This window comes from Anomalospiza imberbis, chromosome 2, assembly GCF_031753505.1.
Source record: "Anomalospiza imberbis isolate Cuckoo-Finch-1a 21T00152 chromosome 2, ASM3175350v1, whole genome shotgun sequence".
Taxonomy (NCBI): domain Eukaryota; kingdom Metazoa; phylum Chordata; class Aves; order Passeriformes; family Viduidae; genus Anomalospiza; species Anomalospiza imberbis.
Window position 1 is genome coordinate 70,506,527 of NC_089682.1, and position 24,709 is coordinate 70,531,235.

The 24,709-nt window shown below is 38.9% G+C and overlaps 1 protein-coding gene across 25 annotated transcripts in view; it reads right to left on the reverse strand.

Moving 5' to 3' along the window:
* The window catches only part of DLG2 (discs large MAGUK scaffold protein 2), a 984,419-nt gene that overhangs the window by 515,126 nt on the left and 444,584 nt on the right, over positions 1–24,709 (reverse strand). For all 25 annotated transcript variants that reach the window (XM_068181606.1, XM_068181605.1, XM_068181599.1 and 22 more), the window contains one exon: positions 10,239–10,400. In XM_068181606.1, the coding sequence (XP_068037707.1) occupies positions 10,239–10,400 (162 nt within the window). The remainder of the gene's footprint in view (positions 1–10,238; positions 10,401–24,709) is intronic.

Below are 24,709 nucleotides of genomic sequence, written 5' to 3' on the forward strand. Positions count from 1 at the left end.
GTAATGGACATTAAAGATCATTAAGTTTCAAGTTCCCTGCCAAGGGTGGGGAAATGATGTCACACAATAATAAGGTTGTGAAGATGTCACATAATAACAATATCAGAAACTCTTATTTAGACTAGATTCTTGAAATGAGTTGGAAAGTAACAGCCAGTTCAGAAAGATTTTTCTTTTAAATGTCAAAATTCTGTTTTTTCACAACTCCATAGTCCACAAAACTACATTACAGCAAGATTAAATAAGGGCTATGAGAAATAGGAATTTAAAAATTTTGGAAATCGCTAAAGCACTTATTGGTCAGGCTGCCAAGATATTTTCAAGAGGTTTGACTAAAGTGATTCTGTTCTCTTCATCCTGGAGGCTGCAGCCATCTAGAGCTCCTGGAACTGCAAACTTCTGCTTTCTTTTACACCTGGTACTGACAAAAGCCAGAACATTTTTGATGTGTCACATCATCAGATGTATAAACACATGTATCTTCTACTGAGTGAGTGAATTATCAGTATATTCCTCAGTGAAAAAGTATCATGGAACTTTAGTGTTTCATTTAAATTGTAGAATACATTCCCAAGTGTCAGCAGTAGCTGAAGTCTGACAGAAGGGCATTTCAGCTACTGAGCTTAGGGAAACAACTGGTGTTAAACCTGTCTGACATGTCTGAGAAAAATCCCTCCTGTTACAGTCTGAAGAATAACACTGAGATGCTTTATTGCACTTTTCAGCAGTAGGTCACAAAACACTTTGGAAATGTGGCAAACATCATTACTAATAATTTGCAAATATTCTAGTACTTCTAGACTTAGATAAAAGAACTGGCAGAACATAGAAATTCCATGTACATAGCATCTAATAGTTATTCCATGGATTTATTGTGTATATTTCATGTATTTTAGATGGGGGGGGGAAGTCTTTATAACAGGCCATCTCTCAGTATTTTTTATATTCTATGAGTATTTCACATGGCCAACACATCAAGGAAAAAACAATTCAGAAAATTACAGGGAATCAAGGAATAACTAGTACTACGCAAAGAATTAGAGAAAGACAGTGAGAGAAAAGGATCATTGGGATTTCTTATTTACTTGATTATATGTGAGAGACATGGTCAGGAATATCTGCAGTATGTCAGGCTTCACCCTCCCCCTGCAAAAAAACCCCAAAAAAGAGGCTCAGGAACAAGACTATTATTAAAAAGAAACCTGCTATTCAAAAAGAATAAAATATCAATCAGCTAATTAACGCTAATGGGTAAAGCACTCGGTAGATCAAGAACACAGAAAATCTCCTGAAACAGCGATTCAGATTAACATTTGAAAAGACCTTCAATATCTAGGAGGCCCATATAAAGTAAACAGGGTCCATAGCCTAAAAATATTTTCCAATTCCTCTGAAAATTCCTGTATTCGTTCTCCAGGCAAGTCAAACAACATATAGTGCGCTAGTAGATACTGTCATGACTTGCTCTGCTTGTGTCCATCAGAGGACATCATTTATTTTGCCAAAAAATGTAGGATTGCAATGCCTGAGGTTTACTTTAAGTTGCTGAGATTTTTCCAATTAAATCATCCACTGACAGAAGCAATTTTTTTGGTTTCCTTTTTATTCTGTCAGAAGCTAGAAAGATAACAAGATACTGTCTGCAACTACATAAATCATGTGGAAAGCCATCAATCAGAAAGTCAAGGCAAAACATCAAGCGCACAAAACAATAGGTTTAGCTGTGATGACAAAACCAAAAAAAAATGTTCTTCACTAATAAGTGTTCTTCACTGTAACATTCAATTTTTGCACCATTTTAGGAATTTTTTTAGAATAAGACAAGGACTCAGAAATGAAAGACATTCCTGTCCACATGAAAATGAGACACAAAATATTACTCAAAAGGGTAATCTATAAACTGCTTATTTTACCCTGAAACATAATGAAATAAAATCAAAATTCAGAGCTACTTTTGCCACTTCCTTAAGAGCAGGAACAGGCAGAGGCACATTTGTGAGCTTCCTTTGTCTCTTTCTAACCCGATTGCATTTTTCTGTTAAAAAACATAGATTACAGATACAGATGTATGATATATGCTTATCTGCTGTTACAGTAGGAGATAAGAGAAAAGCAGTACATGATTAAACATGTAACAAGTGTTGCGCCTTAATGAAGCAACCTACTGAATATTCAGTGGAATCCACTGAAGGACTGACTGCAGCATGGGGCTTTGCCAGTGACAGCATACTGAAAAGGAGAGGGGGTGGAAAGGACCAAACAAAACCAACTCCAAAATACAAAAGCTAGGAAGCTACTGGGTAGTGATCAAAAGTATTCTTATAATATCATTGCTTCTGAGCTCAGCCACCCTGGGGATAAAAAATGCTTTATGTAGATTAGCTATACTGAAATGCAGTCAGTGTAAGCAAAGAAAAGGATGCAAGATTAAATTTTAGATGGCTTGCTAATATATTCATGCATACATTAATATGTCCTCTATATAACCCCAATTAATTTTTTAACTGCAAGAGAAAACTTCAGACTGCTGTTCCTGACATGCAACAAAGCCTCAGCTTCTCTCAAGTCATCCACAGCTTCTAAAGAGCCTCTGAAATGCAGCATCTTTGCTTGGGAAGAACAGCCTGTGCTGTGCCACTGCCTCAACTCCTTGTCACACCTCAGCTGCAGAAATTAAAGTAAACTAAACCTTATTTTTTTTTTTTCCTTTTCCTGTTTGAACTTCATCTCTATCATAGGGTTCTTCCCCAGTAATAGGAATTAAGCAATCTCAGCAGATCTGGAAAAATAAATGTGGTTTCTTGCCACAGATAGATTATCCCCCCAAAACACCAGGAACTACATTTACACAGGACTATCAGGCACAGTAATGCTGAAAGCTGTAGCAACCAGCTTTCTCTGTGCAAACCTGGTTCCCTGGAAGCTAGGGGTATTTACATTTGCTGGGAAGAGGACTTCCCAGCATTTGCTCAAACCTGGTCTAATGAAAGGTGTCCCTGCCTAAGTCAGGGTGTTGTAACTAGATCATCTGTAAGGTCCCTTTCAACCCAAACCATTCTGTGATTCTATGTTTCAAAACAGCTACGCAGGTCAGTGGAGTGTATTTCCTTATACTATTTTCCAGCTCTGGGCAGCAACATCTCAAGTTTATTTACAGATCACATGACACACTGCAACATCAGGAGAGTCTTTGTTATATTCACAGTACCCATGACCAGTGCATGACTTTGGTCTTTATCCAAAGTTCAGTACCAAAAAAATAGTCTCAAAGTTTGTTGAATTGTGACACGAGACTGTTGCATCTCAAAAAAAAATTAAAAATCTATATAATATTTTGACCTTATTTATCCAAATTGTCTTCAGAACTCAATTTTTATTGAAGTCAATGTTAATTCATGAAATAAATAGCTCTTGCCTAATTTACATTTTTAGACACAAAAAATTACTCTTTATGACAGTTTCCAGGAAGCTCAGGCTAATACATTTTTCACAGAATCGTTAATCATTCAGGCTTATTCTCAGAGCCTCTTTCCACATCTTTGTTAATTTGTTGGACAAGCACAGCAACCACTGTAGTGAGGCCTGACTCACACCTGGACAGGGAAAGCTTCAGAGGTGGAGAAAAAGTTGTTTCGTTACAGACAGGAAAGGGTGAGTGACAGATTCGAGAAGCCTTCACTGGAATGACCTTCCTGAAAAGAAGAATGATGGATATTCAAGGGATACTACACACTCACTAGGAGATAGGAATTGGGAAAGAGAGACATCTGCCTTGGAACAGAAACAGAACACACTAGATACAGAGAGTCTCAAAGACTCTTCTGGTCACTGGTGGTGTGAAGGGCTCTGTATCAGGTCCAGTCCTGTTTAATACCTTTACTGATAATCTGGATGGGAGGACCAAGTGTAAATTTGCAGATGACACCAATACAGGTGAGAGTGTTGATTTGCTGGAAGGTAGGAAGGCTCTGAAGGGGAAACTGGTCAGGCTGGTTTGATGGGTTGAGACCAACAGCATGAAGTTTTATAAGGTCCTGCCCTCGGGGCACAGCAGTCCCAGGCAGGGCTACAGGTTGGGGGAAGAATGGCTGGAAAGCTGCCCAGTGAAAAGAACTTGGGAGCCCTGGTCAACAGCAGCTGAACATGATCCAGCATGTGCCCAGGTGGCCAAGGAAGCCAGTGACATCCTGGCCTGGATCAGCAATGGTGTGACCAGGGCAGTGATTGTCCCCTGTACTCAGCACTGGTGAGGCTTCACCTCAAATCCTGTGTTCAGTTCTGGGCCCCTCACTACAAGAAGGACATTGAGGGGCTGGAGCATGTCCAGAGAAGGGCAGCGGAGCTGGGGAAGGGTCTGGAGCACAAATCTGATGAGGAGTGGCTGAAGGAGCTGAGGGTGTTTAGTCTGGAGAAAAGGACACTCAGGGGGGACCTTCTCATTCTCTACAACACCTGAAAGGAGGTCAAAGTCAGGTGCTGGTTGGCCTCTTCTCCAATACAACTGAACCTGTGCCATGGGAGATTCAGGTTGGATATTAGGATGAATTTCTTCATGAAAGGGTTGTTAAATATTGGAATGAAGTTCCCACAGAAGTGGTAGAGTCACCATCCCTGGAGGTGTTCAGGAAATGACTGGATGTGACACTTAGCACCATGGTCTAGTTGACAAGATGGTGATCTGTCAGAGACTGGACTCAATGATCTCAGAGGTCTTTTCCAGCCTAAATAATTCTGTGTGTGATTCTATGACTCAAATAATGGGCAATACAGGGCTTCCTGCCATTTAAAAAAAAAAAAAAAAATCTATGTGCTCTGGCATTGGGAGATGCATCCCTCCTTCTGTAAAGCAATTTGTACAAATGCCAATTTGAGCATAACCTTAACTTTGTACACTGCTGAGCCCGTTTGTTTCATGCGGAGATGGTTTTTCTCCTCTCTCCACTGGAAAGTCATTCCATCAATCCTGACTTTTTGCAAGCTGTCAGCAACCCAGCTGAGCTTCAGCACAACATCCTGAGACAGAAATAAAAGGAGTAATACCCAGTGTGGCTCCTTCCCTTCCAGAAAATGAGGCTGTCAAAGATGAGGCAACTGAAGATGATCATTACTGATCATTCTTGTTTGGAAATAACTTAGCTTAGTATAGTTATTCACTTGGTCACTTGTTTTTGCTCAATTTCCACTGATGCTTACAGTTGAACATGGCATTAAATTAGGAAATGGAGATAGCTGAAATAGCCTGACATTTAAAATGTTCAGACAGCCAAGGAGATGAGAGATCCTTGCAAGGATTTTTACTTTTCAACTTATCTTAACAAAGTGGGGTATACTGAAAAACAAAAATAAATCTAACATCACAATAATACTAGTAAGGTTCATTTAGGAGCCAGAGTTATCATTTATTTAATGAACACTGATTAACTCTATTTCTGGGAGGAAGGGGCACATATTTAATTTAGAGACAGAACTTGAGCCTCTGATTTTCAGGTACAGTTGTGTTGAATTCAGATTTCCCAAAAACACCAGGGATTCACAAGGCATTTTTTACTGAATTAGTATTTTCTAGGGCATCTAAGAAAACTCTCAATAATATACCATGAAGATTTACAAATGCAGACCAAAGAATTTTGAGCTTACAACACCATCTCGTGTCAAACGAGGGGAAGTGCAAGAAAATGATTTTAAATTCTCTTTCCATTACACTACAGACTTTTTTCCTTCAAGAGATTATTAAAAGGCAATTCCATCACCTCCATAATTGAAAAGAACATTTATTATCTTAATAGGGCAACCCTAATACAACTTCTCCAATGCTAGCATTTTCCCAAATGTTAATACATCCACGTAACTGAAAACTTCTTTTACAATTTCAGTGTTTGACATTCAAAGTTGCTTAAGCTGCTGAAAATGTTATCTTTTGCACACTAATAAGCAGATCAACCTTTATCAGGAGTTTGAATCTTTCTAAAATTAAGCATTTTTCAGAACTAAGTTGACTGCACATGAAATGGAAAGTAGAAAAGCAAAGTTAATGCAAAATACAATAAGGTGAAGAAGTGAAAAAGACAGGGAAAATAAAAGAAGGTCTGCTTTGCAGAAAAACTGCTCATGCTTATTATTATCTTCTGAAAGGGAGCAATCTGGCTAGTGCATACTAGATTTTAGTTACTTGGAAGATAAGAAAAACATGCCTACCTTCAATTTCAGAAAAAACTGTTTGCATTTCTAAACAATATTTATCATAATCAGTATCTGTGTGTCTCAAAAAGATTTTCAGAATGTATGAGGACCACATTTCTTATTATTCAGCACATGAAACAAGTGCAAGGGTTTTGAAGAAAATTAGTTTTATGTTTTGGTTTCCAACACAACCTCTTGAGGTAATCAATAATTATAGAATCATGTCATCATAGAACCATAGAATGGTTGGGTTGGAAGGGATCATCTTAAAGGCCATCTAGTTCCAGCACTCTGCCATGGGCAGGGACACCTTCCACTAGACCAGGTTGCTCAAAACCCCATCCAGCCTTGGCCTTGAACATTTCCAGGGATGGGGCATCCACAGCTTCTCTGGGCAACCTGTGCCAGTGCCTCACCATCCTCACAGTAAAGAATTTATTCCTAATATCCAATCTAATAATCTAATAACAATGAGCTCCACTAGGGTGTTTCTGGACTACATCAAACCACACAATCTGAGATATGAAATTACTGCCAAATTCTTTAAGAATTTGTATACTTCAAAATTTACGATGTATCGGTCCTATGCAAACATGGACCATTATCAGGCATTTTGAATCATAGGTGTTAATAAAAATATGGTCTAAATGCTTCCATTCTGAGTGTCAGAAAATGTTTCAAGAATCCCTGGAATGTTTTACCTGGAGATGTACATGGGGGAATAGACAGGCCCATGATTTCTCTACTTGAACTTCAGCCATCCACACAACCTTCCTCTGTAATCATGCAAGACTGTGCTCAAACTGACAAGGTGGATTATGGATGCAAACTGAGATGTTCACTGAGAGCTGGGGAGCAGGGTGATGTCAGCAAGCAGTCTACATGCACAGACAAGGTGTAACACCTATGGCTTCCACAGATGGCTGTGAGCACTGGTCAGTTGTGAGGGATAGAATCAGACAGCCCAAAGGAAATTTTATAACTGCATCATCTTTGCAGATTTCTTTCAAAATGAACAAAAATATATGGAAATAAGCAACTCTTTTATTCTGCCAAAGTCAAGTCACTTAGGAAAAGTGATGTGATTAGGATGGACATGTGGCTTGGTCTTGGAACAACATTTTGGTTCCAAAGTATCTTATCTGGATTATTTTTATGCTCAAACATTTTCCTTTTATGATACTATTTCAAAACAAATATTGGGTAATCATCCTGTCATCAGGGCATAGTGCAACCACTAAACACAAAAGACTGCTTCAAAACTTGCTGGAGAGGTGCAGCCTGGTGCTGCAAGTCCCTAAGGAGAAATTCAGGCAGTGAAATGCAGCCAGGCGGTGACTTAACCCCTCCCAGCCAGGCAGCCAGTGTGCTCGCTGGCCTGGGCGAGTGGTCAGATGGACAGTCCTAATGGCACACAGGACATTATGTGATCCCTGGCTTGGTGCTAAGGAAACTTCCCAGTCTGGCCATTCACAGACTCCACCAGTCACATTCCCAGCACCAGAAACTGCACCAAATGCATTCCTCAGCACTTGGTTCAAGCAGACTCATGACTTTCATGTACACATATTTTCCCTTTGCACCAAATGCTCTGACCAGTAACCAGAAAAGTGAGGCAGAACAAGTCAAAAGCTCTTGGTGCAGATTCCTGGCAGTATTATCCTGCTGCAATTGCCGGTGTTTTTTCACTCCCTAGAAATAACCTGACAGTATTTGGACCACAGTACTTGTCATTTCTCCTCAGAGCAGGATTCCAGCAGTTCCACTTCTCAAAGGAGTCAATGAAATATTTAAATTGCAGGAATTATTTTCCAGTTAATCTTTAAGAATACATTATTTTACATTTCCCTAGGAAGGCGTGCTATGTGTTGAGAGGAAGTTTTTGGTTTTTGCCATTATTCAGTGCAGCCATGTTCACACAATACTGCTGAGGAGATGGCAGAATACTTAATGATATCAGGCTATAGGTTGAAGTCTGTAATTCAAGACAATAACCAATTCTGACTAGACTTTGGAGTGTTCACTATGCTATTTCTCAACTATGTGGAAATCACTGTGACCAAAAGCTTCTGAACAGGGATTTCAGTCAATTGCCAACAATAAAAGTGAATCCAAAGCAGGTGTTTCAGATAGGAAGGGCAACACAATGCCATGAGCTCTAGCAGAATTCCTCCAGCCTCCTGAGCTAATTCTCTACTGAAGGTTAAAAGATGGGACACAGACAGCAGGGGAAAGGAAGCAGGAACTTCAAAGCCATTTGAAGAGGCAAACAGCTAAATTTAGATTAAATGGCAGGCATGAGACTATTAAGTGGCAGATATAAGAACTGAATCTGAAGGAAAGAAGGGAAAGGGACAGAGTCAAAGACAAAAATCCTCATGCTAAAGGGAGAACTTGCAGGAGACACGGATTTCCAAGAGGAAATACTATACAGCTCCTGTCCTACCATCACATCAGAAAACAGCAGCAGACAACATGCTTGTCCTGTTACAAGAGCAAATAAGACTGGAAGCTTTTTCAGGGCAATTGCACATGTCTGGGGATACCTTCACTTCACAACAAGCTTTTTGACATCATTGCTACACCCTCAGCTTATGTAGCCTTACACCCTCAGGATTACGTAGCCTTACTTGAAAGTCTACAAATGTGAACAATAATGTCTAGTTTTGACCTTCATGAACAGGAAACACCACTGTAATCACAATACTCAAAGAGTCTTAGAGGAACAGGGATGTTTCCTTTCCAGGCCACAAATTGCTTGGTCTGTGACTGTTCCCTGACGCTAGACAGCGGCCTCATGGAGATAATCCTTTCCAAATAACTAAAGTGATAGCCTCAGTACAAGATGATCTATCACTGCTTGGTAGTGTTGGCTTCTACAGTAAAAGTTAGGTAAGTAACCCAGAAAATTGCTGAAACCTAAAAAGACAAACATCATACAAACTAAACACAGGACTAACAAGAGCAAAGGACAAAGATTCATTCACATGGCTATTCCACAAAGGCTCAATGAACACCAGCTATAGTCACATCAATCTTTAATAATAAACACTTCCTTTCACTTGTAACCACACTGTAAACACTCTGCTAGGCAAGCAGTGCCCATTTCACAGGCTTTGAGCACCAGAGGGAGCAAAGCCCATCTGCCTTGTTTGCTGCTTAGATAATTGCTGGAATAAAACTATTACCCAGAACATCACCGCCTCTAGTAAAGAATATTTTTCTTTTTTCCCTCCTTCCCAGGCCTAATAGAAACTAAAATAGAAAACCCATCATGCTAATCACTGCATCAATGCTCCTTCCACAAGAGAAGCTCTAGGAATATTTTCCAACTACTGCATTCTTACTAAATGACAAATGTAAATTTCCAGGAATTGATTCCTTTTTGGTTATTATACAGGTTCACCAGGAAGAGAAACATTTTGGCCCAACAAGATATGTCAGAGGACACCAGACCCACATGCAGCTAAAGCTTCTATATTTTATAAATAGTTGCCTTAGTTAACAGAAAGATATATCTACAGCACTCTGAATTGCATCAAAACCCACAGAAAACTGCAAGTGCTTGAGCAGCAAGGACATGAATAGAGGCAAATGAGCTCCCTTTTCAGACATAACTTGTGAATTTAATACAGCTTTCTGAGAGATTTAAAAACTAGTTTCATTTACAGTATTTTTTTTTTTCAATTTCTGAACAAGGATCATCAGGAAGGGAAGTCTGCTATTTCAAAATCACCGTGATATTGAGGCCGAGAACCTACATTATTCCTTTCACAATGTACAGGAAAACAAGCTCATTTGCCAGGAATTATTTCTACTCAAGCAAAAGCCTAACTTAAAGCAGAAAGCTCACATCTCTACACAAAGCACTGTCAACTAAGCTATCACCTGTTCCACTAAAGTGAGCCTTAAAAACCCATCACAGGAAAATCAATCTGCAATGATAGATTTCAGAAAGCAGCTTGTCTGTTTGTACAACAAAACAAGTTTCCCAGGTATTTCATAGTATGTGTTTTCTCATATTTGAGGAATAAAGCCATGAGCTGTATGGATCCTACCTTCAAAGGAGAAATGTGCGACTGTAAGACGTATCCATGGACATTCTCTATTTGAGACAAGTTCTTCTCTGACACATGAACAAGCTCTGGGCCTCTCACTTCGTGGGTTAAACGAGGCAAGGTATGGTCATGTGGAGCATCCTCATCTTGATAACGATATTTCTAGAGGAAGAAAACATCAAGGAAAAACAAATAAGCTTTTAGGAGGTAATTCCTATATTTTAATATAATTGTGGAATAACAAAAAAATATGATTCAGTAGACAATAATCATCAGATTTTGTAGAGTATCCTGGAGACAATGAACAATTCTTTTTTTACCATTGTATCAAAAAGAGAAATGTGGTATATGTCACTGATACACAAGACTTTCACCATCAAATAGACATTTGAGATGACACACTGATAATGAAGAAAAAGAGATGTCAATCAGCTAAGCTGCAGTGTCAGATCACGTTTTACAACCCTGTGTTAATAATTAGAGTTCTATAGCCCTTCTCTGCAAAATACTTGAGTTATTTTCCACTTGGCAGTGTGTACTGTGATGCTGGAGAGCACACACATACTTCCACAGAGGCACAGTCCCACAGAAGATTCCCCTGCAGTAAAGTTCTATCCTTAAACCCTTCTTCTCCATGGAGAGGTAACATGAGGGGCTTGTCCAAGATCCCAAATGAAGCTTGTAAAAACAAGGAATATAACCCTAAAAATTAAATTAAATTACCTGATCTGTTCTTCAGCCAGAATGCTTTGTAAAAAGGTGCCATCCCCTCAGCTGTGTCTTGAGGAGAGGGCTATTTGATAAAAGCCTAAGATTTGTTTGTATGGCCGTATAAGAAAAATAAGTCTGAAGTCCAGGTACATGAACATCCCAAAGCAGACCTCTCCATGCAGCAGACCTCTCTGCTGCTTGTCCACTTCACTTTGACCACTCTGCTATGGAGTGTTATTTCATTTACTCATCCCTCCTAAGGAAACCACCCCAGTGTATTCCTGCCTTCAATCTTATGTATGGAAATGTTTCAGCAGTTGCCAATTATTTTCAGAATACACATGTGACATGATTTATTCTCTTCTTCTTTTCTGGGATATGCCTGCAGCCCTTCACATATTCACTTTTCAGATAACATAATTAATGAATGTATGAAATGACTGGCACCAGCCAAATATTATTTGGGCAAGAATCCATCAGCCTAATATATAGTACTCCAGCCAATGTCACATTTAAGGCTTGGCACACAGATCATTTAAGCCACAGGCAATCAATTATTTTTTTAATCGAGTGAGTACTCTTTCTAAAAAGATGACTTCTCTGAGACATCCTCTTTTAAGTGAGTCATTTGCTGAAAGGTAATTAGGAGAAATAAAAGCAGAATACCAGAATCATCTCATTAACTCAGGAATGGGGAAAATGGAAATATCCAGTGGCTACTTTGTAAAGAGACAAGACAGCAATGACAGAAGCCATAAGAAGTTCTATCATAGAATATAGAACCATTCAGGTTGAATAGGATCTTTAAGATCAGTGAGTCCAACCATCCAACCCAGCACTGCCAAGTCCACCACTAAACTATGTCCCCAAGTGCCACATATACACGACTTTGAAACACCTCCAGGGATGGTGAGTCAACCACTTCCCAGGCAGACTGTTCCAATGCTTGACAGCCCTTTCAGTGAAGAAATTTTTTCTGATGTCTAATCTAAATCTCTCCTGGCACAGCTTGAGGTTGTTTCCTCTCATCCTATCGGTTGTTATTTGGCAAAGAGACCAACCCCCACCTCACTACACTCTCCTTTCAGACAGTTGTAGAGAGTGTTAAGGTCCCTCCTGAGCCTGCTTTTCTCCAGGCTAAACACCCCCACCTTCCCAGCCACTCCTCATCAGACTTGTGCTCCAGACCCTTCCCCAGCTCTGTTGCCCTTCTTTGGACATGCTCCAGCCACTCAGTGTCTGTTTTGTAGTGAGGGGCCCAAAACTGAACACAGGATTTGCAGTGTGGCCTCACCATTGGTGACTACAGGGGGACAATCACGGTCCTGGTCCTGCTGACAACATTTTGCAGATATAAAAAATTATACACATATACACAGGCTTCCCACTTCTCACAAATTCCTGATCTTCTGGGTGGATGTGGGAGGAATTAAGTCCCTCCCACTATAAGGATTGAGAGCTGCACTGCAAAATAGGACTTGGAGGTTCTTGTGAATGATAAGCTGGACATAAGCAAACAGGGAATGCACAGCCCAGAAAGGCAGCCTCATCCTGGGCTGCATCAAAAGAGGAGTGTCCAGCAGGTCAAGGGAAATGTTTCTCACCATGTACTCTGATCTTGTGACACCCCACCTGGAGCACTGCATCCAGCTCTGGGGTCCTCAGCACAAGAAAGACATTCCCTCCTCTGTAGCTATTGCAGCAGATACAGAGGAGGGTTACGAATAGGATCAGAGGGATGGAGCACCTCTCCTATGAAGATAGGCTGAAAGAACCTGGTTGTTCAGCCTGGAGAAGAGAAGGTTTCAGGGTGAGACCTTTCTGTACTTTAATGGAGGGAGAGGGATTTTTATATAGGCATGTAGTGACAGGATAAGGGGGAATGGTTTTAAATTGGAAGAGGTATAGATAACATATTAGGAAGAAATTCTTCCTCATTTTCCTCAGTGTGATGAAGCATTGGAACAGGATGAAACTCCACAGGGAGTTTGTAGATGCCCCATCCTTGTAAGGGATATTTGAGCCCAGGTTAGTTGGGGCCCTAAGCAATCTCATTTAGTAGATGTCATCCTTTCCCTTGCAGGGGGTTGAATGTTTAAGGACCCTTCCAACCCAAATCATTTTATGTTCTATGATTCATTATATGATTATATATTCCATTATAAATTATTAATTTGATTATTTATAATTATTTATAATTAATTATTATATACACATACATTCACACACACACACACACATATATATGTGTGTATATACATATATTTATATATATATATATAAAACATATATTCTATTCTTTCCAGATAATTTTTGCAGTTCTACACAGTCAGGAGCAGTGTGCTGTGGCCTTAAGGAGAGAACATCTCTTTGACCATCAGTTAATCCTTTCCCCATCACTGCACTACAGTGTAGCTGTTGCATAAATAGGAGCCAAAACCCAGAGGAAATTGATTCACCCTGAACCCTGTGCTCCCAAAGAGCAGAACACTTATGTGGATCTCCAGTGATAGACTTGCTTTATAATTTGAATTGATCTATTTATCCAATAAATGCACATTCCCAGGACAGCTTCAGTAATATCCATATTCATGTGCCATCAAGTGTTTTCAGAACAAATTTCCACTGTTCAATTTGTCTTTGTCTCCCTCCCATCACAAGCCCAGACTCTCCTTCTTCACTAAGTATGAGTCTAGAACATTTCTGGGTCAATCCTTCTATGGGTTTGCCTCATGTTCTTAGCACCAAACTCATTGGTTTTCATACATCTTTCCTCCTACAGCATCTCTTCATTGAAATGCTTTCAGCTGTGAACCAAAACAGCTTGACACAGCAAAAAGCCAGTGGTAAGGCTGAAAATACCAAACCAGAATTAAGACACTCCTGTAGATATGCCTCATTCATCTCCATCATCCTGCTCTGATGACGTCCTGCAAATGTCCTTGAAAAAAACCCATTTCCTAGAAACCTTTCTCTAAGGATTAATTCAAATTTCTGGAGGGAAAAGCACGATTGCACGGAAATGCTACTCTTCATTTGACAAAAGAACAGGTGGATGTCTTATGATAATTAAATTACAAATCAGTGCCTGCTGCTGACAGGGTATTGTACGCTGCCAACAAGCATCAGATATTTAAAATTCTCTGTAATTACCTATAATGGGGGTGTGGAGTGCGCCGCTGTGAATCTTTAATAGAAACATGCCTTTTTATAAGAGATCATTCTCTCTACAGTGTGAGGTTTTTACAGCATCACTGCTCCTCACATCAGACTGTCTAAAGAAGCATTTCCAAGGCTGTGATTGCCAAAGAAATGTCAGCTAGACAGAACTGAAGACATGAATCCAGCGGGAGGTAATGGTCAAAAACCTTAAATTTCAACAAAGGCAGTTCTCAAGTTACAATAGTCAGAGGACTGCACTGGCATGAAAATACAGATGTTCTTAATGACCTACTTTTGACAGATTGATAGTGAACCAAGGTAGCTTGGAATTTGTCATTCAATTTTGGGCCAAAGGGAACTGGTATTTTTACAAAAGTTTGTTGTTTTTTTTTTTTTTATTTTTGTCATTGCCAGCAGTTTACATAAAATGCAAATAGAACATTTCATTTTATATCAGGTCAAATTGACCTAAGCTGCTGAATGTGGCCCAGCTGGAGTTGCTATTCAAAAGCACATGTCCCTGGTTCTCTACACAGCTCTTTGGCTGGGCCACACTCCAATTCATCACACATTCCTGCTGCTTGCAATAGGAGGACTGCAAAAGGAGGGAGCTAAATGTGTCAGAGGAGTTCCAGGCCCTTCAACACCTTATGAAATAAGCAGCCAGTGAATCCTGGTCTACAGAGATTCCTGACCTACTAGAAAACACCCTGAAATGTCAAGAGACACATAAGCAAAAAACGATATTGTTTTTCACTCAGCCAAACCTTCATAGTGGATACAGCTTATAGATGTTAATAATGGAACAAAAATACTACCACATACTATGAGATAATAACCCATTCATGAGTGAATCCCACTCCCAATCACTCTTCGAAGTCAGTGTGCTAGCCAGTGTCCAGTATATTATGTTTTATCTTGGGAAACAATAGCGATTCTAGCAGTTTTAGCTGTTACACATCAGCATTTTGGGTCTTGAATAAAATTTCTGTTTTACAGTCCTCCTAAGGAGGGGCCAGACCTCTACTCCTTACAAGCTGTGATTCTTCATATAATCCATTTAACAATGAGACCACAGGAAAAAGAATTTTTGCAGAAAATTTCCCACATGAGACAATGACCTCTTACAGATCCAGTTGTCCCACTGCAATCTGAAAATAGACAAGGTATGCAACTGGGTCCCAATACTACCTTCTTCTTAATTCTGACTTGCCTTTTCTCTCAAACCAGCATTTGAGCTGCTTTGCAGCTCCCAAGTAGGTCAGCCCCATTGCTGGTCATCTTCTGGAACCTGGACATGGTAACTACCTTTGAATGGGGCAAGCATCACCCACCTTCTGCATGAGATTAGGTCCAGGATTCAACACACTGGATTTTCTGAGAGAGGTTTTGGATGCCCCATCCCTGGAAGTGTTCAAGGCCATGTTGGATGGGGCTCTGAGAAACCTGGTCTAGTGGAAAGTATCCCTGCCCATGACAGGGGAGTTGGAAGTAGATAATCTATAAAGTCTCTTTCAACTCAAACCATTCTGGGATTCTGTGATTTTTTTTTTTTTCAGTATTAGCAGCCAACAAAAAAGGAAAAAAAACATAATGGACTTGGTCCATTTAGACAAATGAGGAATCAGCAAAATCCCACCAAAAACACATTAATGTCACCTTGTCCTACTTTGGTGCTCGGTGTTTTCTTTGGTATTCAGTGTGTTGAATTTTACTGTCACTGCTCTCCAAAGGCAGCAAATTTCAATGTCATACCAATGAGCATCTTTGGAAAACAAACTTTACAATTTGTACACACAAATCATTGGGCATTCATCCAATCATGAGCAGAAATAATATTACTCATCCTACTGATTGCAAATGGGCAACACAGCTTGAATTCTGAATATTTGCAATCAATCTATAGAGTAAAGAGAGAAAAAATACTCGTCTCATTATATAAAATGGAAGAAATCTCAATCTGCTTGCCAAGACTGTGGAAGTAGATTAGGAAGCTTAAATCATTGAATAATTATACTTATTGTGAATGACTTGCTCTTTTGCGTATCAAGTAGATTTCCAACAAGCTTGTCACTATATCACAGCGATACCTTCCATCCAAGAAGCCCAAAGAGCTTTACAAGCGGCAGTCAAGACTGATAACATCCTGTTGATGTGCATCATCTAAAGGTGGGTAAAATTAGGCACAGAAATGCAGCAACTTGTTCAAGGTCACAGAGACAATCAGTTCATTAAGCAGTAGTAGAACTTAGAGGATTTTTCCAGTGTCCTCTTTTAGTCCAAGATCTAGAGCACTTACACTGACTTTAATAGCATGATAATTATTATTATTTAAACATAAGGTTGTAGGTTTGCTGATGCCATTGTAATTTATTTTTAATGGTTTTTTTCCTAACAAATGTTCCAGGTAAAGCAGTCTCTCTAAAGTCAGGACTTAGGTTTTTGTCTGTCTCAGTGTAATAGCTAGCAGTACTTTGGATGATTTACAGTGTGCTATCTCTGAGAAACACATAGTGAATTTTAGAAGACAAAAGGTTTCCTCTAAGGGACAAATTAGTTCACAGAAAGAACGTTATCAGTGCTGAATACTGAGAATTTGCATGCATTTTTCATTTAGAACAAACCAGAAGTTATTTTTTTTTTTAAGAAGGAGAGAAAAAAGTATAATTTCTTATCTCAGTTTATTGAAAGCACCAGGTTTTTGCCTGTAGCAGGGAGTATATGCTTAGTTAAAAAAAAAAAAGGCAATTATAATGCAGTGGAGCAAATGTGTTTTATGGTATTCTCAGAATCTTTCTTTTTTGAGACCCTAAAAGATTTTATTTTTCATGATGAAAAAGAAGTAAGATGAGAATTAGCTAAGTACCTCTTCATTTTATCAGCTGGAGGTAGTTGCACCTTTTCCTCACAAGATGGCACAGTAACCATCGAGTTAAAGAATAATCTCACTTTGAACTATGATATTTTGCAGGGAAAAAATAAGTATTTATGCAATGTCATAAAACTTCAAACTATTCTTATTTTTAACTAACCTGATATAAATTATTAAGCAAAAAAAAAAGGCACCAACCTTTTATAGTAAGCCTACATAAAGAAGCAGTGATCATATATAACGCTGGCAGATGGAAAAAAGTTTAAGCAGATCATAAAAGTATAAAAAAATTACAAGCATGTAGGAATCTATCAGTTTTTGCGAGCTTTAGAATGAACAAAACCACTACGTATTGACAAGATTGAGACTAGCCCAGAATTCTGCATTCCTCCAGGAATTCTAAATCCTAATTAAAACCGCCTGCATGCAAATCTGTACCATGAGGTATTCAGCTCCATATGCTGCATCACATTTTGGACCTGTTAACAGAATCAGTTTAGCCCTCTGGAGGCTGCTACTTGCTATCCAATAATTTAAAATAGATTTTTAACTTGAAGTGCCAATATACAAAAAGACATCCTAAGGGGGTGGCTTTGCTTGGATTAAATGGTGAATGTGGCTGCAGAGTAATAAAATCAGTAACAATCAAAAAAGAAAATCCAGCTAATACTGATTGTTTATCTAAGGGGAGCAAAGGAATGATGTGGATGAAACTGCACCATTTATCAGCATTAGGCAGTAACCACTTCTCTATCCCTCTGTCCTGCAATAACATCACTTGCTTACTCCTTTTTATAGTCTTCAACTATTCCACTCAAAGTATTTTTTTTTTCTGGTATGTCCATGTTCTCCCAATTGCTGTAGGAGCCTTCATGCCTCTGCAGCTCCTTTGTTTTTCCCTGCAGCCCTAGATGTACATCCCCACTGATCCCTCTAATTCTGCTGCTGCAGTTCCCCAGCACAGAGGCACTGAGCCTCACAAATTCTCCTTTTCCAACCCTTGCCCACCCTAAAGAGCAGCTTCCAGCATGGGGGGGACTGTGCTGAGGTTACAGCTGAGCAGGTGGAGAGGCAGAGCTGGGAAATGCCATCAGTTGCCATGTCTCAGTTTCCCTGCCAATAAGCCTGCGGTGGGAAAGCAGCCTAGCAAAACTGACACCCGAGGTTTATATCAGAAGAGTACAAAGTAATCATGGACTGTTATAAATAAATAATATATTAGCAATGCCTGAAACAAAGGATAAAAGAGAAATAATAATAAAAAAAACCACAGAAGTAATGGCTTGCCCCTCTTGTGTTTTCTGTACCAAAGATATATATTTTAATTTAGTCCAGCAGCACGTGACACAGCAGGCCACTTGTGCATTGCAGCTGAAACCTTCTCCCCTGCCTTCACACAGGAATTATGTGTCTGTGGGATTCCAGTATCATTTTTCACAGAAACAGGGGGATTCTGCTGAAAGGTTCTATGAGGCAAAAGGATGCTCTCAGGCTAAGACAGGTGAGTGCTGTCGTAGACAACTGGTTCTATTCTTGCTTTTACCACAGAACTCTTATGCAATGCTAGGCTTTTCACAAAACATAACTTTCCACAGCTGTAGAACAGAGACATTCCTCACTTTAAAATGCCCTGCAAGCTACAGATGGCCAGTTTTTGCGGAAGTGCTGAGCATCAGCAGCTTCAGCTGAAATCAGTGAGAGCTGGGCTTTGTACAGGAGAAATACCATGGAATCCTGTGCCCTTGGTCACCTGCATACTAAAGAAGTTCTTCCTCATTTCTGCCTGTTGCCTCTTGCCCCAGAGCAGCCAGGCTCTGCTCGGCACTAGGGAGCAGAGCCTGGCTCCCTCCACTTGACACCCTCCCTTCAGGTACTTCCATACATTAATAAGGTCCCCTCAGTATAACAGGAAAACCAATGAAAAAATTAATAATGGAGCAGCTGGAACTACTTGCATTAAATAATGCATGAAGACATATGTAGAATGTAAAATGCCATATGAAGTATCACTCCACCTACTGAGAGAAGAAGAAAGCCCATGAAAACAGAAGTAACCGTGTAATTAAAAATGTAATGGAGTTGATGCATATTGTAATACTACATTACAATATATGGCCACAGAGGGCCTGCAATAAAATTTCTTAGACCATCTCAATTCTTGCATTTCCTAAATCTGAGTGGTTAAACTTTATCACCCTGCCATCCCTTAACAGTTCTTTGAACACAAAGTATACACACATAAAAATACCTCATAAATTTTAATAACATTCTTGCTTCTTCTAGTGTGAAAAAGGTATAGAGAAAATTATTTTTCAGTATTTGTGGAAAACTATCTTAAATAAAAATACAAGTGCTTTGTGTACATAAACTTGACAATCTCACTGTTGTCACCCTGATGAACCTAGACCATTAGCTCTGAAGATAAAATTCTTTTCCTACAAAGCAATTTATGTTGGAGCTGAACAAGTTATTACTAGTCTCAAATATCCTTCTTATCAGTTCCCTCTTAGAAAAGCTATGAATTTTTACCAACAGAAAGATGGATTTAGTCCATTTTAACTAGATGTTCAATAGGCCAGCAAAAACCATTTGTGTCAGGTGCATTTGCACGTGTTTGACACTTATAAGGGTTGAGTTAAACATTTCAATAGCAGGGCACTTACTGAAAAAAAAGTTATGGGTTTTTGCATCTTAATCCTCCCACAGCCTCTCAATACAGCATAATTGTGGTAAAATAATCTACATTTTCAGATACTTTAATAAGCCCTGGTTAGTGCACAAGCAGGCAAAATAGCTGTTATTGTAAACAGAACACAGAGAAACATCAACATATTACATTAACAAGGGAATATTTGCTTTACTGAGGCTATTGCAAAAACCGGTATTTCCACATTTCATCTCTCCACAGGAACCTAGTTCCTGATCTAGGCAGTTCCAGGGGAAGCTCCTTCAGCTCAGTGATCTGATGGTGACACATCAGGATAAAACTCCACCAGGTCATGGGCTGGGCAGGAAGAGAGTACCCCATTAAACTGCAGGTATACTGAGCCCAATGTAGTGGGAAAATTGCTTGGGTTTACATCCTCTGATGAATTTACCACTCCTTGGGCCATACTTAAACTGAAATTAAGAGGGAACATTCTATAGTCACCTTTATTTATTCTATTTAAAAATAAACAAACAGAGGTATTACACCTGCATTTTCTGAAGTGTCAAGCAAGCCTCGCAGCATAGCCTTCCTTAGTTTTTCAAGTCCCATAAGGCTAAGCTTGAACCAAGGCAGTGAGTGGATCATGGAGAATAGAACTCCGGGAAGCAGAGCAAAATTGCAGGAAAGCAAGGGATATGTGCACAGATTTCTCATATTTGTAGAACTGCTTTTAGACCTAGACATCTACAATTTTCCTTTGTCTTACTTGGATATGGAAGCATTTTTCACATCAGAGCTTATGTGTGGGAATCAACCAGCACTTTCCCTGATGGATAAAGACAGTGATTCTATGTTGGGGCTATTGTTATTTAGGGATCTCCTTCCATATTTGTGTTGAGAGAATAGGCTTTTTTTTTTTTTTTTTAATTTTATTTTTAAATGAATTGAGCACTCATATTTTAAAGAAGCCAATTAGGCTCTTAGTGTCCACAAACATAGACTAGAGCACACACCTCAGTCATAGAATCATTAAGGTTGTGAAAGACCTCTATGTTCATGAAGCCAAACCACCAACCCAGCACTGCAAAGTCCACTCCTAAACCATATCCCCAGCTGTCACAATCAGATGCCTTTGAACACTCCCAGGGATGGCAATTCCACCCCTTCACTTGGTAGCCTTTTCCAGTGCCTGACTACACTTTGCGTGAAGAATTTTTTTTCTGGTATCTGATCTAAGCATCTCTTGGAGCAACTTGAGGCTATTTCCTCTAGTCTTGTCACTTGTTACTGGGGAGAAGAGGCTGACCCACACTTGACTGCAACCTCCTTTATAGTAGTTGCAGAAAGTGATCAGACGCTTGTTTTGTGTCATGTTATGGTGTATATTTGGTAGTTTTAGTAATGTCAAAAAAGTTCTTGAGAGCTGCAAAATGCTATAAAAGTGCAAATTTAATATGTGACACAGAAGACCCTCTGGGCATCAGACAATGATTTAGATGGAAATGTACTACCAGCTCATGAAAATCAAAATTCTACATGTCTTAATCTGGAGAACCTCAAACTTCATTGCTTTTGAAAGTTATCACCTGATTTTTCTGTTGCATACAACTGTTGAGTGTCAACTTCGTGTCTGTCTACCTTTGCGCTGAATTCTACAATATTTTGCACCTTTCTTGATTGTTTTTGGTGGGTTTGCAGTTGCAAAGAGCGGGGGAAGGTAAAGGAGAAGGTAGAATACCTTACAAGTTACTAATGTTATCTCCTCAGGAAATAAAAAATTTCTTTCTGGCAGACTGACCTTATCAATGTTCAAAGCCATCCCTCTTTGTGATAATGCTAGCTTAATTAAAAGGTTAAATCCCTCCTGTGCTGAAAAAAAAATCTATTTTAAAAAGTCTAGATAATGTAACATCTTTCTTTTTAATGTCTTTATGTTTTCAGCTGAAAAAAGCAAATTTCTTGTATAAAATAACATGAAGAAAAAAAAATGTAAATTCCTTTGGTCCTAACAACTAACTTTCAGAAAGGCTGGATAAATGACTGTCAGTTGAATAACAATGTCATGGTACATTTTCTGTGTTCTTAATTATTAGAAAATCAGGACAAAGTAAAACCTAACCAGGTTAAAATTAGATTCAGCCCAGATCATAAGGCAACCATGAGGCACTTTTAAATTTGAAATGAAAGACATTATCTTAAAATTATACCCAAAACAAAATTCAGACAATTGCAAGCAAATAGCTTGGTCTAGACACAGCAGTTTTATTATTAGGCAGAGAGGGTTTTTTAAGTCCTGATCCAACAAATGGATTGATTGATTATATAAATAAATAATTTCCAGAACTTTATATGTGCAGTGGGCCATATTTGCAGCATCTATCTGAAAATATAGCCTATTTAAAGATATTATTAATTTTCCATCTTTTTTTAGTGCTTGGCAAAGTTCTAAATGGATCACCAAAGACCGATATCTCTGTTTGTTTTCTGATGAAGTAACAATTGAAACTCCCCAAAACAGAAGTTTTCTTGTAAAAATTGCGTCATTTTCTTTACATAAACCACCTCTATGAGAAAAGACAAGTTAATCTGCATTTTCTGTCAATCCTCTGCTACACAGCTGATAATACCAACAAGGAAAAGAATTTGTTGAGTCTGGAGCTGTGATTTTCTGCTGAGGAAGAGGAATGCTTCCTGGGAACCAAACTGAGAGCTACAGTTCATTTTTATCTTGACAATGAGAAAGCAAGCATGACTTTCACTTGTTGTTGACCTTTGTTGCAGTTGGATCACAGATATAAAAGTCAGCGCTCTATATATAAAACATTATTCACATAAACTATCATGTATAGAGTGGGAAAAACACATTTTACTATTTATAAAACATCTCTGCATGAGCAAAGTTCTGGCAACATTAATCACAATTGTGTGAAAGCCTATCCACAGCAAGGAAAATGTACAGTTTTGAGTGATTCATCTGATCTCTGCTGCTCCAGAAGGGGTGGGCTGCCCCTTGAACGGAGCTTGAAACTAACTACACAAAAGCTGAGATACTGGCACTGGGGAACCTCACTCAAAAGCTCCTCTGGCTCTCAGACTGAACTCAACAGTGGATGTGTGCTGTCCCTTGGGAGGTGTGTGTTTAGTTTTTGGTGTAGTGACTTTGTCCTTAATGCTACCTGACTAAACCAAAGTGAAAACTGCCTGTGTGGGAATTGCCACAACTTGTGAACATACAACTAGATTAGACGCTTAGATTACATTCTGAGAAGAAATTCTTAACTATGAAGGTTGAGAGACACACAGATTGCCCAGAGAAGCTGTGGATGCCCCATCTTTGGAAGTGCTCAAGGCCAGATTGGATGGGGCTCTGAGTACCCTGGTCCAGTGCAAGATGTCTCTGCCCATGGCAAAGGGGTTGGAACAAGATGATCTTCAATGCCCCTTCCAACCCAACCATTCTATGATTCTGTGATTTCATCTTTCTATGATTACTTTTGAAACGTTTTTTTTGGAAAAGAAAATTAAAAAATACTTCTTCAAAACCCTTGTACAAGTTTCATGTGCTGAATAATGGCTTTCAATACAAGCCATTCTATGATTCTATCTGTAGTTTTGAAAGCAGAACATAGAATTAAGCAAATCCCAATTGCCAGTAATATTTTGGCCCTATGGATCCATATTCTCAGAGACATTTTTCAGCTTTATTAGCTTATTAAATTATGTCCCTATGAGCTTTTCTAATTACCAAAGTCATGCTTACATGTTTCAGCAGAAAATGTCTTGAAGATTTTCTTTTACAAGTTTATAACTAAAGTTATAAGATGCACATTAGTTGTCTGAACAAATGCAGAATGGTATCTCACCTTTGAAATGACTGTCCTCATTTTCAAAAAAATACTATTAGAATAGTGAAATAGCTAGGAGTATAGGGTCTTAACACTTTGTCTCCTTGAACTTTACAACTAATAAGTGTCATGGAACCACTGTGAAAATGTTTCCTTAATTTGTTATTATACTGTATTTACAAAGCGATTCAGTAAAAATTTATGTCTTAAACTTGATGAATATGACTCTGTGAAATACATTGCATTAGCAGGACAAAGTCTATTCTCAAAGCTTCTGAAGTACTCTGTTGGAGCCAATGTTTCCCAAGTGAAGCTTATTCTATCATTGTACCAAAATTTCAAAGTATTTCAGTTATTATGCTAATCACATGAAAATTAGCAATTCTCAAGTCCCACCTCACTAATTTTCTCACATCACTGCAGCTCATTCGCAAGTGTTCGACTCTCACCTGGAGATAAGTCAGATGTCTGCATTTCCCAACAGCCTTGCATCCCTTCTGACAACTCCCTGCATGCTCTCAGAGTTGACCTGCCTGGAAAAATAATTTGAACACCTGCACTTCAGCTATACATTGCCAAGCTATACTAGCTAGCATCATATGCATAAGTGGCTACTCAGGTATTCTGGACCCATTCTGTTCCTTTTTCAAGCTTGAGAATGCTTCAGATTTTCAGTAGTACCTTTATATAAAAAGCACTGACTTGGAACAGACTATAAACGGCACATATTTGCAGTTCTAGACAAAGAAATGGAGCCTCTTTTCTGTATTCTATAAATCTGAAATTGAAAAAGGTGCCATTGCCATGTTTCTTCTTTGAATTTATTTTAAAATATACCAAATAAAAAGGGTAGCCATTTCCTTCAAAACATGAATTCCTAAAGTGACTCTATATCTGACATTTCTGTCCTGTCATGTACTTGTTTTTGTATGCTTCCTGTTTTTTCCTAGGATATATCAGAAATCAGTATTTGGTTCTCATTAGTAGGATGTGGAATATATTTTACTTGATATCAGGAAGAAAGTGTATACAGAAAAGTCCCAAAAGAGCATGAAAAGGATAAAAAACAAAAGATATCCCAAGTGGAATTGATGCTAATATCTGTATTTATTTATACCATTACCCACAGGGGTTCCACATTAAATACTACTATTTCAAAAACTGATTAAGCTGATTTCAAAATGAATTAAATGAAGAATTTCCTTGAAAAAACAAACTAAGGGAATTCATT